This window comes from Asterias rubens, chromosome 17 (assembly GCF_902459465.1).
Source record: "Asterias rubens chromosome 17, eAstRub1.3, whole genome shotgun sequence".
Taxonomy (NCBI): Eukaryota; Metazoa; Echinodermata; class Asteroidea; order Forcipulatida; family Asteriidae; genus Asterias; species Asterias rubens.
Window position 1 is genome coordinate 12,119,979 of NC_047078.1, and position 16,105 is coordinate 12,136,083.

At 35.8% G+C, this 16,105-nt stretch overlaps 1 protein-coding gene across 1 annotated transcript in view; it reads right to left on the bottom strand.

The window, feature by feature from the left end:
• Window positions 1-14,527: 14,527 nt before the first annotated feature.
• LOC117301561 (sushi domain-containing protein 2-like) overlaps window positions 14,528-16,105 on the bottom strand; it is a 29,870-nt gene continuing 28,292 nt past the window's right edge. Inside the window, exon 23 of the mRNA XM_033785591.1 lies at window positions 14,528-15,802. Coding sequence (XP_033641482.1) covers window positions 15,745-15,802 — 58 coding nt within the window. The 3' untranslated portion in view covers window positions 14,528-15,744. The remainder of the gene's footprint in view (window positions 15,803-16,105) is intronic.

Here is a 16,105-nt window from a genome sequence, read left to right on the forward strand (position 1 = left end):
TTCTAATATGAAAGCCTTCCAGCTCTGGTTAGGATCATGGCATCGTTTGTAACTTATGGGTCATGACAAGACTTAAATTCTCTTTTTCCTGAGAGTTGGTCATTGCACAAATTGTCATCCACGATACTGTTACTACGACACGCCTGATACATTACGGAGGCAACGTTGCCCCTGGTCATTGCCTTGGTGCCCCTTGAAATGTTCTTGCAATTATTCCATAGAGGTGCCCTTTACCAAGAAAAAACCTCCTTGGTGCACTTGCCCTGTTTAAATGACCGAGCTGTCCTTTTCTGCTAGGGGTTTGTGTCATAGCAAACTAGGAACCTATCAACGTTTTCTCTAGCAGTGGCTTACTGTTGTACCACTACCATGGTGCATGACTTCCATCCCTTTTTGCTAGGGATTGGGTCACAGCAAACTTAGTAAAGTTTTACATTAGTGGCTTACTGTTGTACCACTACCATCATACATGACTTTCATCCCTTTTTGCTAGGGGTTGGGTCACAGCAAACTTAGTAAAGTTTTCCATTAGTGGCTTACTGTTGTACCACTACCATCATACATGACTTTCATCCCTTTATGCTAGGGGTTGGGTCACAGCAAACTTAGTAAAGTTTTACATTAGTGGCTTACTGTTGTACCACTACCATCATACATGACTTTCATCCCTTTATGCTAGGGGTTGGGTCACAGCAAACTTAGTAAAGTTTTACATTAGTTGCTTACTGTTGTACCACTACCATCATACACGACTTTCATCCCTTTATGCTAGGGGTTGGGTCACAGCAAACTTAGTAAAGTTTTACATTAGTGGCTTACTGTTGTACCACTACCATCATACATGACTTTCATCCCTTTATGCTAGGGGTTAGGTCACAGCAAACTTAGTAAAGTTTTACATTAGTGGCTTACTGTTGTACCACTACCATCATACATGACTTTCATCCCTTTATGCTAGTGATTGTGTCACAGCAAACTAAATGTTGAGGTTCATACAACACATGACCTTTGCCCCTTCTTACCTGGGGGACTGGTACTTTATATTAGCCCACCCGCCATGTGACCTCTGACCCTTCCTCTGTGGGGTAAGGTTACTGTAAACCTTTGCGGCTGTATGTCAGAAATGGCCACTGAAATTTTACCACTGCCCCCTTCCCACCTGGGATATTTGTTGCAAAAACATAATGATAAATCTTGAACCATGTGTTGTGATGGACCCTTCCCATGAAATATGCTAAGCAGACGCGCAATCGCATCTGCGTCACGCACCCATTAGCCGTACATAAAACAGCGCGATATTCCCTCATTTTGCCAACCAAAATTTAAGTGCGCACACGCTATGTGCAATTTATACATTTCATGTGAAGGGTCTAGGAAATAGGACATTGTGAAAAGATTTGTCGTTTTTGGTAGTTTGGGTCACAACTGCATAATGTTTGTGTATTTTACTTAAAAGTCTTAATACATTTTATCAAGACATTCCCATGAAACGAGTTCACATTACTTCGTACAAAATGCATACATTTTTCACATTGAATGTTCGACTTTACTTTCCAAAATACGGAATTTTAAATTCTTTTTTTTTCTTCAAAACTCTCTTGGCAAATATTTTTTTCCCTACTACTTTTTAAACTTTGCTCGCTTTAAAAACCTCTTTTCTAGATTTTCCCAGATTTGGAATATCTTGAATCGGTTTAGGAAAGCAAAAATTTCTGTAAAATTTGCTTGTGACTCAAATTGTGGGAGTGCCTCTGGTTCTATATTGATACTTTGATGATTGTGAAGCCAAGTACAACTTGCACTCTTCTTGGGACCAATCTTCATGACATACGAGTACGTCGTCAATTTAACCAAATTTATTCATTTTAGGCATGACATGTTTGGATAAGTGTGACGCACACCTGTCCAAACTCAAAATGAAATTTATTAAAAAGTACAATATCCTTTACGAAACAGCCACAAACTTCATTTGATTTTTTTTAATTTTCTTCCTTGCATTGCTGTGACAGTAATAATTAACAGTTCTAAATTTCAGAGATAACTTTTATTTCAACTCAAGGATAGTAAATGTTGTACTTGGCTGTTTTTATAATTTGAAAAATTGTTGTCTTAAATTAATTGGTAACCATTCATTAAATGCTATAGAAAGCACCACTGAACTGTAGAAGCAGCAGAGTTGTGCAAACGTGTGTGCCGGTTGGTGTGGCCTACTACTATCTGGAATGTGTAGCGACCTAATGATCCAAGAGTTAATGGTTGGGTAAGCATTTTATTAAGTGAAATCTTGTTGATGTGGCGCTGGTAGTCTGTCTTACCGGTGTCCTACCTTACATGATTGACAAACTATTTCAACTTTTCGATCTCCAACAAAAAAATTGAAACCTAAGAAAGAAAGGATTTGGTTGCCTGTTGAAGTCTTTGGGGGCCTGTATCAAAAGTGTCAAGGACTGAGGACCATTGCACTTTTTTCACTTTTTTACCTGATCATTTTGTTATCCTAAGTTGGTACCCGTCTCTCTATACTGTTCCTGTGTAAACGGGTCTACTTTTTGATCAACCTTTTCTACACCGGACATCCTCTTCTGATCTGAGGGAGCCTCTGGACCTTACGGATGGCGGAGACTTCTACCCAGATGTTGGTGCGAGGGTCGGAGAAACGAGATTCTGAACATGGCTATTCACATTTCACTCAGGTACTCAGGCTTTTACATTGGTTTCACTTGTGTTAAGAAGTTTTGACTGTATCAAAAGGAGATATCAAAGATGACATTGGGATTGTGTAGGAAGTTAACAGGGTCCTTTATAGAAGAAACATTGTCGCTTAGATAGATGCCGTTGTGCATTAGGTAATTGTAACTGGTTCAATTCTCAGCCACAGTAGGTTGTATGTACACTCCTTCGTCAGTTAGAATAGTGTTTAGATTTTAGATTTAGTTAAAACCCCTGTTGAACTGATTGACAACATTCAGTCTATGAAGTTAACTATTGGTCTATTTCAGTGACCAATTAACTAGGTTGTTCATTGTAGGTTTTGAGTGGTCAGCTTTATGACAGATTCTACAGTAGGTATGTTAACGACAATCAGTTGAGGAAATGATTTACAAATGATGTTGACCAATAGACATTGCTTTTTTAACAAATACTGCCACTGTGGTGTGCATGATTTGTATACATTTTTCATAAACGTAGTAATTTAGCTGCAGTAGGTGTTTTCAATCCTTCAGGGTATTAGTTATTGATAATTGTGAAAAGTTTTTACAACTGGTTAACCCTTTTCCAGCTGAACATGGGGACGACACTCAGGCGATTTACAAACACTCACAAAATGTGTTCAGCCGCAATGTTTGAACCTTGTTTCTCTAGTTATTTAGGCTGTTAAAGTGACAAAGACACTAATATTTTGACAGGTTCTAAAAAGAGTTGGCAAGTTTAAGATATGTAACCCGTAGAACTGTTGGGAACAAAGGCAACCTACTAGTTTTTTGTCAGTACAACAATTGTATTTTTTTTTTTTTTTAAGATCTCTTTGAAACGAGACAAATTGTGTGCGATGTCCATCAATTATTTTAATTCTTTTATGGTTAACATGAGAACGTCTCAACATGTACAACAGCGAAGTGTACAATGGATCAAACTAGGTGTTTATTAGCGTATTAGCAGTATTAGTGTAGGCTTATTCAGTTAAATAACCTGGCTAGGTAGTTATAGGAAGCATAAACACTAGTCCAGTATTAGTGTAGAATTATTAAACAAATAACTCAATTAGTTATTTCTCAATTTGCTTGTTAGCTTGATTTTGTTATGCCAAAAAGACACAGCAGGAATAGGTAATCTAAATAAGACGTCACTTTGTTACTTTAGTCATGCACTGTTTACAGAATCACAGGTGTCTTTCTAGATGGAAAATACACCCAAGTTATCAGCGATCTTATCGTCACTGATAAAACCTTAGTTTTCCGACATCGACGTCAGATTCATTTTTATGTAAAAACATTGCAGTTTATAATTGGTATGAAATCATTAGTTTGCAGTGGTTGGTTTGCAGATTTACATGAAGTTAATCAGTAGGAGTAGTTGTTGATCCTAGATGTTCAATACTTTATTGGGACTTTATCAGCAATTTGTAGTTCCGTAGGATTTGAAACTTTGTTGTACTTAACCTAGGATCTTATCGTCACCGATAAAACCTTAATTTTCCGACATCGACGTCAGACTCATTTTTATGCAAAAACATTGTAATTTAAAATTGGTGCGGAAATCATTAGCATGCAGTTGTTGGTTTGCAGGCTTACATGAAGTTAATCAGTAGGAGTAGTTGTTGATCCTAGATGTTCAATACTTTATTGGTACTTCATTAGCAATTTGTAGTTCCGTAGGAATTGAAACTTTGTTGTACTTAGGAGTTTAGAATTTGTTTAGAGACAGGTTAGGGTTTTTTTTAAGAGTTTTTTTTTCTCAGTTTAGTTATCCTTCATAAACCCAATGTCATCTACAATATCTCCTGTAATGATACTCAATGCAATGAAGATGCAAATCTGATGTTTGTGTATAACCTCACTTTTGACTTTGAAATTTGACTTTGAAATTTGACTTTGAAATTTGACTTCATTTGAACGTGTAATCACACACACTGTTAAAATGTTGCGATGTTTTAACAAATCCAAAACTTATGATTGATTTGAAACAAAATTTATGAAGAAGTGTAGTACTTCTAATGCAAGTGAAACCAATACATTCCTGAGTATGCTGTTAATTTTGAAAGAACATGCGTATTTTAGTTCTGTTTTTTTGTGCTTGTCACAAAAATTCACAAAATTGTTCAAGTTCAGCCGCCATGTTGGAATCTTGTTTCTCTGATCAGCGCATCATCATCTGGGTTGAAGTCTTCGTTATTCTGATGGTACAGGACTCAATCAGTGATGGAGTGGAAGCGTCCTTTTACACTTCAACCAAAATTCAAACTTGAAACTTTACTCCAAGAACTTAGCGACGTGTTTGCCCGAACAGGGGGAGACGTCCGATGGTACACTTGATACAGATTCATCAAACATTTTAACGGGCAACAGAATCCTTTCCGACTTTTGTTTTGGACTTTGAAAAAAAAAATCTTAAGTTTGTTTTTGGCTTCGACTTTTAAAAAACAATCTTTTTAGTTGTCAATCATGTAAGGCAGGACATTGGTAAAACAGACTATCAATGAAACATTAACTTGATTTAACTTAATAAAATGCTTTCCTTCCATTAATACTTAGATCATTAAGTCGCTTCACTTTCTAGATAGTAGTTGGCCACATCGATCGGCACACACGTTTGCGCAACTCTGCTGCTTCTACAGTTCAGTGGTGCTTAAAAAAATCAAAAAAATCCCTTAAAAATTGCCTTTTTTATATAGACTAAGTCAGCCAAAAATATTTCTCGTGCCGTTGTACGGTTCGAAATTAACTGCGTAAAAAGTTTGGCCCTACCCCCCCTATTATTAAAATCTTGATCAACCAAGTGCACCCCCTATAGGGGTGCGGAAGAGACTGTATCCCAAAGTAATGTACACCAACAATGTAATCAACTAGAAATTTGCACATGACACTTATACAAGGCGTCAAATTCAAATTACCATTAGATTATATAGCTAGGTACATCAAAATGGAATACAGCCCCTTATTAAAGGTATCGTCTTATAGCTTGTTGTGACTTTAAATAACAATAAAATGGAGTCCCATTGTGGACTTAGTCATTTTTTGACCAAATCACTAGCCATTGTTTGTACTTAGTAATTTTTTGAGCAGAAACTCATAGTCAATGTTTGTACTTAGTCTTTTTTTGGACTTAGTCATTTTTTTGACAAAAACACTTGGTAATTATTGGCTTTCTGTGTCCTTTTGTGGACTTAGTCATTTTTTGACCAAAACACTTGCCATTGTTTGTACTTAGTAATTTTTTAAGCAGAAACTCATAGTCAATGTTTGTACTTAGTCTTTTTTTGGACTTAGTCATTTTTTGACCAAAACACTTGCCATTGTTTGTACTTAGTAATTTTTTGAGCAGAAACCCATAGTCAATGTTTGTACTTAGTCTTTTTTTGGACTTAGTAATTTTTTGACAAAAACACTTAGTAGTTATTGACTTTCTGTGTCCCTTTGTGGACTTAGCCATTTTTTACTTTCCAAGATTGAGATTATAAAGTCACAGAACAAGCTATAAGATGCGGCCTTTATAGAAGATACAACATTGGTAGTTACGCTATTGTGAATTAAGTTAAATGCGGAAATTTAGTGAACATGCATTACCTTAAATTTTGGTAAGCATGCAAGGAAACATTCATCTAAATGTCCACTTGATGTAAAAACTGTATTGAGTTAAACAATAAATAAAGAAATTTGTTTTGAAACGCTGCAATTTGAGATAATGTTTTTTTTTCAAATTTGTGCACTCTATATGCAGTATATGAATACCAATGTTGTACCTTCTTTATAAGTAAGAAATGCAACCTGTAAACCATAAAGGAGTCCAATTTAGTTGGATTTGTTTGAAAAGAAAAAGAATAAAAAACCGCTTTGTTTCTGTAAATATTCTGAGTTCTTGTAAGATGAAGAAAAAGCACAAAAAATTATTTTACAAGTTTGCAGACACCAAACAGTTAATTCATGTTTTCATGAGACTAGTTTTTTGTTAGCCATGTGGACTCCTTTTTGAAAAAAAAACAGGTTACATTTCTTCCTTGGTTGATCATTTATATTTCTTAGCTATGATTGTCATTTGCCAGCTGATGTTTCTTCTCGGATAAATGCTTAACTGGTTTTGAGGGTTCAAGTTGAATTTTGAAACTTAAACACACAATTTTAATACTTTTACTAAAAACAAGTATGAATTGAAAGCTGTATTTGATTTTACAAATACAATTTTTGAATTGTGGCACTTGGCATTACAAAAAAGGACATTTTGAAATAATTTCAATAAGGTTTTCAAAAAGTAATTACATGTATACATCAACTGGCATATTTCGAACCATCAATTTAAGCAACTATCAAATAAATAGTAAGGAAGCAATAAGAGTGCCAAAGCACCCCAAAAACAAAAATTGTTTTAATTAAAACATTCAGGAAACATAACATACAACATAGTCATAATCAAGTTTTGAGGTTGGGGTGGGGGTAATGTCTAACAGTGTGGATGCACTAATTGATGGCATTGTTTTCTTTTCTTTTCTTTGGAAACCTTTTAAAGTTTGCTCAAATAAAGTCTTGAAAATTCAAATAAACAATCTTGTCTGGTTTGCTTATTATTTTCTGATGAATCCTGATATTTGGACAATTTTTGGTTCTATGAAAAGCTTTGATGATCCACTATTCCCATTCTTAGTGTTGATGAACTAATTAAAAAGTAACTTAAGAAAATAATGAACGTTAGGGATACTTTTGATAATTATCAAACACCAGTCTCCTCACTTGATGTGGTCAATAAATGCATAAATTGTGTGCTTTCAGATGCATGAGAAAGACTTCATGCCTGAAGCATTTCTCAGATTCAAATTTTTGGGGGTGAAAAAATTACCACTTTCCCTAAAACCACATTCCATGCGTAAAATTGTGTGCTTTCAGATGCATGAGAAAGGCGTCATGCCTGAAGCCTTTCTCAGATTCAAATTTGTTGGGGTGAAAAAAAAAAAATTAGCACCTTCCCTAAAACTACATTTTACATGGGGTGTTTTTCCAACAATTTTGTTGTTTAACATCAACATGATCAGTGCTCTAAAGTTTTCATGGTAATTAATTTTAACTACCAAGTAAACCCTGCCTTGGACTACTCAAAATTGATAATCAGAACGATCAGATAAACTGTACTGCTATTTAGTAGGATGCATTCAAAATTATAAAGCTATTTTTTTTCTTCAGAATTACATATTATTCATGAACAGTAACTCCATGTTTGCAAGTACGCAAGTACAGAAATACAGTGTAATCGTTCCTTTTGGTGAACTAGAATCAGATGCAAAACTAAAAAAAAAAATCATTCACAATATTAGGTAATGACCTCAAGGGTAGTTTAGTATCGAACTGACAATGCTTAGACTGTAATACAGGCATGATGTCTGGCTCTTGAGGAAAAGTATGAACATTTCATTGGGAAGAAGGGCTGACCTAAATGAAAGTTTTTAATAGAAATTTAACTGATTCTTGGGAGGCCCCACAAAAAAAAAAAAGTCATAAATAATGTGGGTCTTATTTTTTGGAGAAAAAAAACAGAATGAGAGAAATATTGGCAAATGTGTTGGTATAAATTATTATGGCCCTACAGCTAGTAATAGAAACATACATTTTGGCTGCCTTACAGAATGGTTGAGGCTTTGTTCATCAGTGACTGCTGTTGTGGCTGGAAAGACTGCTAAGATGCAGGGAGAGGCAACATAATGATCAACATACACTTCTGATGAAAGGGAAACATTCAGATTCCACGAATTCTGAAAAAGAACAAATTTATATTTTTAAGTATGGATGTAAATTAGTGTTCATATAACATGTACATAATGAGGGGATATAGAAATTTTTTACTTCAGGACAGCATGCTCATGGGGCCTTTAAATTGTCTCCACACAGTACTTAATGTCGTCAAATCTAATTCCCAACACACAAGAAAACAATTTAAAGAAAAATATGTGCGCCCTGTAATGTTTACTCTGAACACTTGCATTGAAGGAATTGGAGAAACAAAAACGTGTAGTGCAAAGCGCTAGAATTTGGCAATGGATTGGAGTTAATTTTTTTTTTCCCGGTCTGGCCCCAATACATGTTATATGGTTGCTGTGCGTGTGAGCGTGAGACACAGCCCAAATGCGTGAGTCTCAAGCCTAATGCGTGAGACTTGGTAGGTCTGGTGGGGAACATTATGTTTACTATGCATGGCGTGGAACAGTTAAAAATCACTGATAAAAGGCTGTTAAACCAAAAGTTAATAGGAGGCCGGCTAAATCTATTTATACAAACTAACTTTTACCTGATCTTTCCAATGTCCCTACACTAAAATGAAAAAACACACACAACTTTTTTCACTTATTTTTTTACAAACATAGTAATATCTCCTTATTTTGAGTAAATTTAACAAGTGGTGTAGTACAGACGTTTTTCCAAGCTTCTAACCTTTTTGCAATCCCTTTCCTATATAGGCCTACCATAGAGGAATAACTTATTCCTCCATATGGGCCTACATGTCCTATTAAAGGCAGTGGACACCATTGGTAATTGTCAAAGACCAGCCTTCACAGTTGGTGTATCTCAACATATGCATACTATAACAAACCTGTGAAAATTTGAGCTCAATCGGTCATCGAAATTGCGAGATAATAATGAAAGAAAAAAACCACCCTTGTCACACGAAGTTGTGTCCGTTTAGATGCTTGATTTCGAGACCTCAACTTCTAAATCTGAGGTCTCGAAATCAAATTCGTGGAAAATTACTTCTTTCCAACTACTCCACTTCAGAGGGAGCCGTTTCTCACAATGTTTTATACTATCAACCTCTCCCCATTACTCGTTACCAAGTAAGGTTTTATGCTAACAATTACTCTGAGTAAATTACCAATAGTGTCACGTAGCATGTCGGCCTCATGTGTAGACTCGAAACTGCCGCCATGTCGAACGGCAAGGTCTATTTTATGTTTGCCTCATTTTTACCGTTTCAGAAACTCATAATGAAACAAATGTAGTATTCTACGAATGCTATAAAGCAAACTCTACTCACCTCTCTCGTTGTTGTAGTTATTGTGTCAACTTAATTACATGCAAAATGTGGAAAAACATCGGATACAAAATTCTTGAGCCTTCAGCCATTTTGTCTTGCAAAAGGGTGAAAGGTAGCCCGCGAGCACACCACGTGAGTAATTTGCATATCACGAACGTCCCTGGGACAAGCCAGAGGGTGCGTTCGTTTAGCTTCCCTGGGTCGACCCCGGTGTGTGGCGGTTTTTTTTCCAGGACGAACGTGGGTAATTATCTGCACACGTTCGTCCTGGAAAAAGAAAACGGCACACACCGGGGTCGACCCGGGGAAGCTAAACGAACGCACCCTATGGTAACGGTGATACCAAAGCCAAGACGTTTTGATGGAACTTTATTTTTTTGATTATGAAGGGACAATATAGAGTTAAAGATGCTATGTCAGATTTTTTGCCCCAAACATTAAAAAATAGATTTTTTTAAGTGAATGGTATTTCAGAGAGCATCACCCGCTCTAACGAAAAAAAGTTTAACTTTTACTTTTAATGGTCAGGAACCATGACAAAAATTTAAAACGTTTCTTATAAAACACATAAGAATGAGTCATGTGATATATTGTCGGGATCCCGACAAAAACTAATTTTGAGCACTTAATTTTACTGCTACTAATAATTGGCGAACGTTTTCGAGCAATGGCTCAAATGAAAGCTTGTAACTTTCTCGACTCCCATCAAAATACCTATTTAATTTTAAATCAAATTTTCTGGGTCAAATCGGCCAAAAATCTGACATAGCATCTTTAATAATAAAATTTATATATAAATTATGATTGAAAGTCAAATATATAAAATATTCAAATGCAAACAAACAGACAAGTAACATTTTTAACCTTTTTAGGTTTTCAGGTGAATTCACCCTTTAAATTTAATGAGTGAAAAACACAATAAATGCAATTGTTATAAACTTAGATTAGAACTAGGATCATGTACTTTTTTATGTCAACACTCAAAGGCAGTAAACACTATTGGTAAGTAGTCAAATTAATTATTAGCATAAAACCTTTCGAGTAATAGGGAGAGGTTGGTAGTATAAAATATTGTGAGAAACGGCTTCCTCTGAAGTGACGTAGTTTTCGAGATATGAGTAAGTTTCCACGAATTTAATTTCGAGACCTCAGGTCCAGCATTTTTGTCTGATTTTGTTTTTTAAAAAATCACAAGGGTTAAGTCGAGCATTTTTATCAAATTTTGGGTCAGAATTGAAAAAAAATACCACAAGGGGTAAGTCCAGCATTTTGATATAAAATATTGACAAAATCACAACACAGGGGTAAATCCAGCATTTTTTCAGATTTTTGACAAAAATTGAAAAAATCACAAGGCATTTTTGTTTAAATTTGTTAAAAAAATACTTGCAATAAACACAACGTTTTTGTAACAAATACTGAAAAAAATCACGCACACAAGGGGTAAGTCCAGCATTTTGGTCTGATTTTGGTAAAAAATTTAGGAAGAAAAATCACAAGGGTTAAGTCTAGCATTGTGGTAAAGAATACTAATGACATCACAATGGGTAAGTCCAGCATTTTGTTCAATCTTTGGTAAAAAATATTGAAAAAATCACACAACGGGTAGGTCCAGCATTTTGGTCTGATTTTGGTAAAAATTTGAAGGAACAAAATCACAAGGGTTAAGTCTAGCATTGTGGTAAAGAATACTGAAAACATCACACCGTGTTAGTCCAGCATTTTGTTCAATCTTTGTTTAAAAAATATATTTCAAAAAAATCACAATGGGTAAGGGGTATAGAAGTCCGGCATTTTAACCAAATTTTGGTGCAAACCAAGTATAGCATTTTCATTAAGTTGTTGTCAAAGTTTTAAATATATTACCAAGGTTAGACCACATTATTAATTAAAAATCTTTAAAACGACAATGGGTAATTTTGGTAATTACATCAAATTTTATTAAAAAAATAAAAAACAAAAGCAAAGGGGGCGAGTCCAGCATTTTTATCAAATGTTGTGTCAAATTGAAAAAGTCACAAAGGGGCAAGCAAGTTCAGCATTTGGACCGAAACCAAATGAAATACAAATCACAGTCTTTTCAGGTACATGTATTTGAACTGCTTTTCTACGTAGTCAAACAACTTTGCGGGCTTGATGCATAACACAATTATGTAGGCCTATAACTACTCATGACACGTTTTTTTTTTCAAAATGGCCGCCCCTCAGGAAAGTATTTAAGCCCAACGTTTCCTTCATTTTTCACTGTTTCGAAAACCCATGTTCATCATAACAGTCTTCTATGCTATAAGCAATATTAAACTCACCTCGCTCTCCTAATAGTGGTTTCGTCAACCAAATAGGGCATAACATGTGGACAAACTGAAGAGATGTATATGAGGTTTCGTCGGCAGCCATTTTTGTTTTTCATGAAAAGGAAAAGGGGTATTGCAAATTAAGTGTAAACATATTTGTACCCTTTCGGTTAAAATAAGTATTTTAATGAGTTCTATTGCATGTTTTGAAAACTTTTTGAAAGATTGGTAGACAAGACAGATCTTTGAGATTTTCCACCCCTAAGAACATCCCCTGGGGAAAATGGAACATACCCCAAAACTCATAATTCCTCCAAACCTCTAGATAGTCGAGCCCCTTTGTTATCAATAAGCATTTTCCCCAGACAAGCAGGAACTTCTCACCTTTCAGTCAAGTTATAAACCACTTAAGGAAACTGGCTGTGGGTAAATGATGATTTGAGGTCGAAAAAAGTAAATTTGACTAGAGCAGGATTTGAACCCACTTGGCAGTAAATGTTGTCTTGCATAAAGGCAGTGAACACTACTGGTAACTACTCAAAATAATTATTAGCATAAAACCATAGGCAACTCTATGAAATTAGGCCCTGCAGGGGGATTTGTCTTGCTTATTATTATTATTATTTTTCATTAGTAATTTGACTAATTTGCCTTTCAATCCCTTTATTTTTTAGTCATTGACAGACAACATTGGCCGACCGATTTTGTACAAACTGGCTGAGTTTTGTCTTGCCCCTCTAAACCAAATCACTGTCCCATGTTGACTGGAAGTGTGGAATGGTCCACCTTAGGATGTCATGGCATAATCATGAGCTGCCCTGTGTGTGTGATATGGTTAAGACAATCATGGGAAATGTTAAAATAGTTTGGCACATGCTGACAAAAGGGGTCGTCTCACCAAAATATCTTCAGCATTGCTAGTCGAAATCAACAGGACAAATAAATGTATGTAATAAACAAAGCATCTGTCACTACAAAATCTTTATTGTATCAATAACATGTATATACATTTTTATTTCCGGACAGCATTACAAAAACCAAACAATCAATTATAAAATTAAGCTAACCTGCCTACTTTTTTCAAGGAAGATGACCAACCACAATTTACACAGTAAGAGTGTTGACTATGCACTGCTTAAATGTATTCACCAAGCTGGAGTAGTACATGCCATTCAAAACTACAGTAGTATTGACTGGTCATATAGTAGGAGGGTTGACCGTGCACTATTGGAATGCATTCAACAAAGTAAGCTGAAGTAATACATGTACCTGTCATTCAATACTGCAGTGGATAAAATTGACTGGTCAGACAGTAGGAGGGTTGACCGTGTACTGTCTAAATGCACATGAAGTAAGCTGGCATAGATCAAGTCATATATCTTTCAAACTATGTACAGTGGATGATATTGACTGGTAAAATAGTAGGGGGGTTCACTGTGTACTGTTTAAATGCATTAAACCAAATAAGCTGACGTACTTCATATATCAATCAAACTACAGTGAATGATATTGACTGGTAAAACAGTAGGAGGGTTGACTGTGTACTGTTTAAATGCATCCAACCAAGTAAGCTAGCATAGTTAAATTATCTTTCAAAACTGGTCAGACAGTAGGAGGATTAGCAAGTATAATTTAAAAGTCCTACTTTGGGTTTGCCAAAAGATTGCATTTACATCTTGATATCTATAATTAGGTCATTGAAATCGAAATAAACATTTGTCACATGCTTATTAATTAACAAGTTAAAATTAAGAACATTATGTTGTTGTTACCGAGTAGTTGAAAAACGGTAGTCGCGACTCGACCAAGCAAATTGCAACTATGACATTAATTCAGCTCTGAATTGGAGAAAGTCTCTCTACAAACAAATCTCTTTAGGAAAAAATTAAAAACCTCTAGCGCCCTCTACAATCGCATGCTTAGCTATATACAAAGAATACGTGTGCTAAATTGCTGATGTAAATGACAGTTCAAACAGCGTGAGTGGTCGCGAGCCCGCGTATCAGGTCGTACAATTTCAAATCTCCCGTGGTGGTAGTTGCAACTGTTTTTGTCTTTGATCATCAAAACCAGCAATGTTAACCTATCCCAAAATAAAGGCACTGGACACCTTTGGTAAAGACCAGTATTTTCACTTGGTGTATCTCAACATATGCATAAAATAATGAATCTGTGACAATTTAGACTCAATTGATCATCAAAAGTGCATCTTAATAATGCAAGAAAAAACACCCCTTGTTGCACAAATTTGTGTGCTTTCAGATTACAATAATAAAAATAATGAAGCCTTTGAGTATTTGAGTGTGAAGTTTTTTTTTGTGAGTGTGACCTCTTTCTCAAAAACTACGTTACTTCAGAGGGAGCCGTTTTTCACAATGATTGATACTATCAACAGCTTGCCATTACTCGTTACCAAGTAAGTTGTGATGCTGAAAACTATTTTAAGTAATTACCAATAGTGTCCAGTGCCTTTAAAAGAACACAATCTAATCTAGTGCACTATTTTTAATAAAATAGAATTAAATCTCTGTTTTCTACGATCACAAAGCAAGAAAAATTTAAATTGCGCAAAAGTAACTCAAGCAACAACTCTACTTTGTAACCAAACTGCATTAAAACACTGCTCTAGAGTTGCAAAGGTTTTTTCACAGAACTCAGGAAAGCACTGAGTATACAGTGCGAACACATAAAAATTACAATTTTACAGTTATTACATAATTCTTTACCCACAAAAAGCTGTTTCCTAACTATAGCATCCATGAAGAAACAGTTGTAAGGCACTTTATTTTATAAATCACAAAGGGTTCTTTATTGACCCATTGCAAATGACGTCACACTCTCAAAAAGGAGGCAGATCATCGGACAATAGCAGCTCTCTCTGCGCAAAAACGAGCGCAAGACCTCAGCGTACCTGTAGCGTTTCGCGTTATACATGTACAAGGGGGAACTAGTTGATTTCTTACACAACACAGAACGTTCCTCTAAACAATGCGTATAATTTTGGGTGTCAACTCTCTTTTGTGCTTGTTTGTACACGATTTTGAAACCCGAAATGACACCAAAGACAGACACATGTGAGTACGCTGCGCGTATCGCAAGGGGTCTATTCCTTTGGAAAGATAATAATTCTACTTATGGGTAGGGATTGTTTTAGTCAAGGTAATGCTGATTTGTAGACCAAGTTCGAAATAAAGATACAACAAAAGTCACAAGTGAAAGTTTTAGCTGAAATAAGTGTCTAAAAAAAGTCATAAAGAATAATAGATTCATCTGGTTTAGGGAGATGACAGCGGGTACCAACCAACTCTTGCTGCGACATTATCAAACGGACACCATGGAAATTTGAATCTACAAAAGTTGCCTTTTGGTGATCTCAGCAGGTGATTCATGTAATATGGGCTTAAAAAAGATACAAAGTGGGTTATAGTGTTAATCTAAAATGGGATAAAAATACAATTAAAGCAATAGAAACCTACATGCCAATAGGTGAATTGCAAACAATGGCTCATTATTTATAAAGAGCCAAACCACCTCTAGAAACCTACATGCAAAAAAAAAAGTGAAAATTTACGAAAAAAATGTACATGCCTGTTGATACAAAAAACAACAGGGAAGTGATTAGATATTTCTGCATCTGGTGCGACGTCACTTGGACCTCTACTGTCCCTTTAAGCTAGGCATCAACTGCTGCTTTAAACTGGTGCCGCCCACTGCTCCTTTAAGCCCAGCTCTCCAAGCTCTTGCCGTGTTTCAACTCCAACTCGATATCATCCCCTCTGCACAAATAAAGAGATACAATAGAAAAATCAGTATTGTGCCATGTCGTGGCGTGGGGTAACGTTATTGTGGTGTGTTGTGGCATGCTGTGTGTCGAGGCGTATTGTGGCATGTAGTGTTGTAGCAGTCTAGTTCACCAGACAAAAGCTCTTGTGTTTTCTGCAGCAGAGTGTGGGTTCCAATTCCGGTCATGACACTTGTGCCCTTGAGGAAGCCAATAAGGCAGTGGACACTATTGGCAATTACCAATAGTGTCCAAAGTCTTTAATCAGATTGCTTTGTTAAAAGTTGGGAAGGTATTG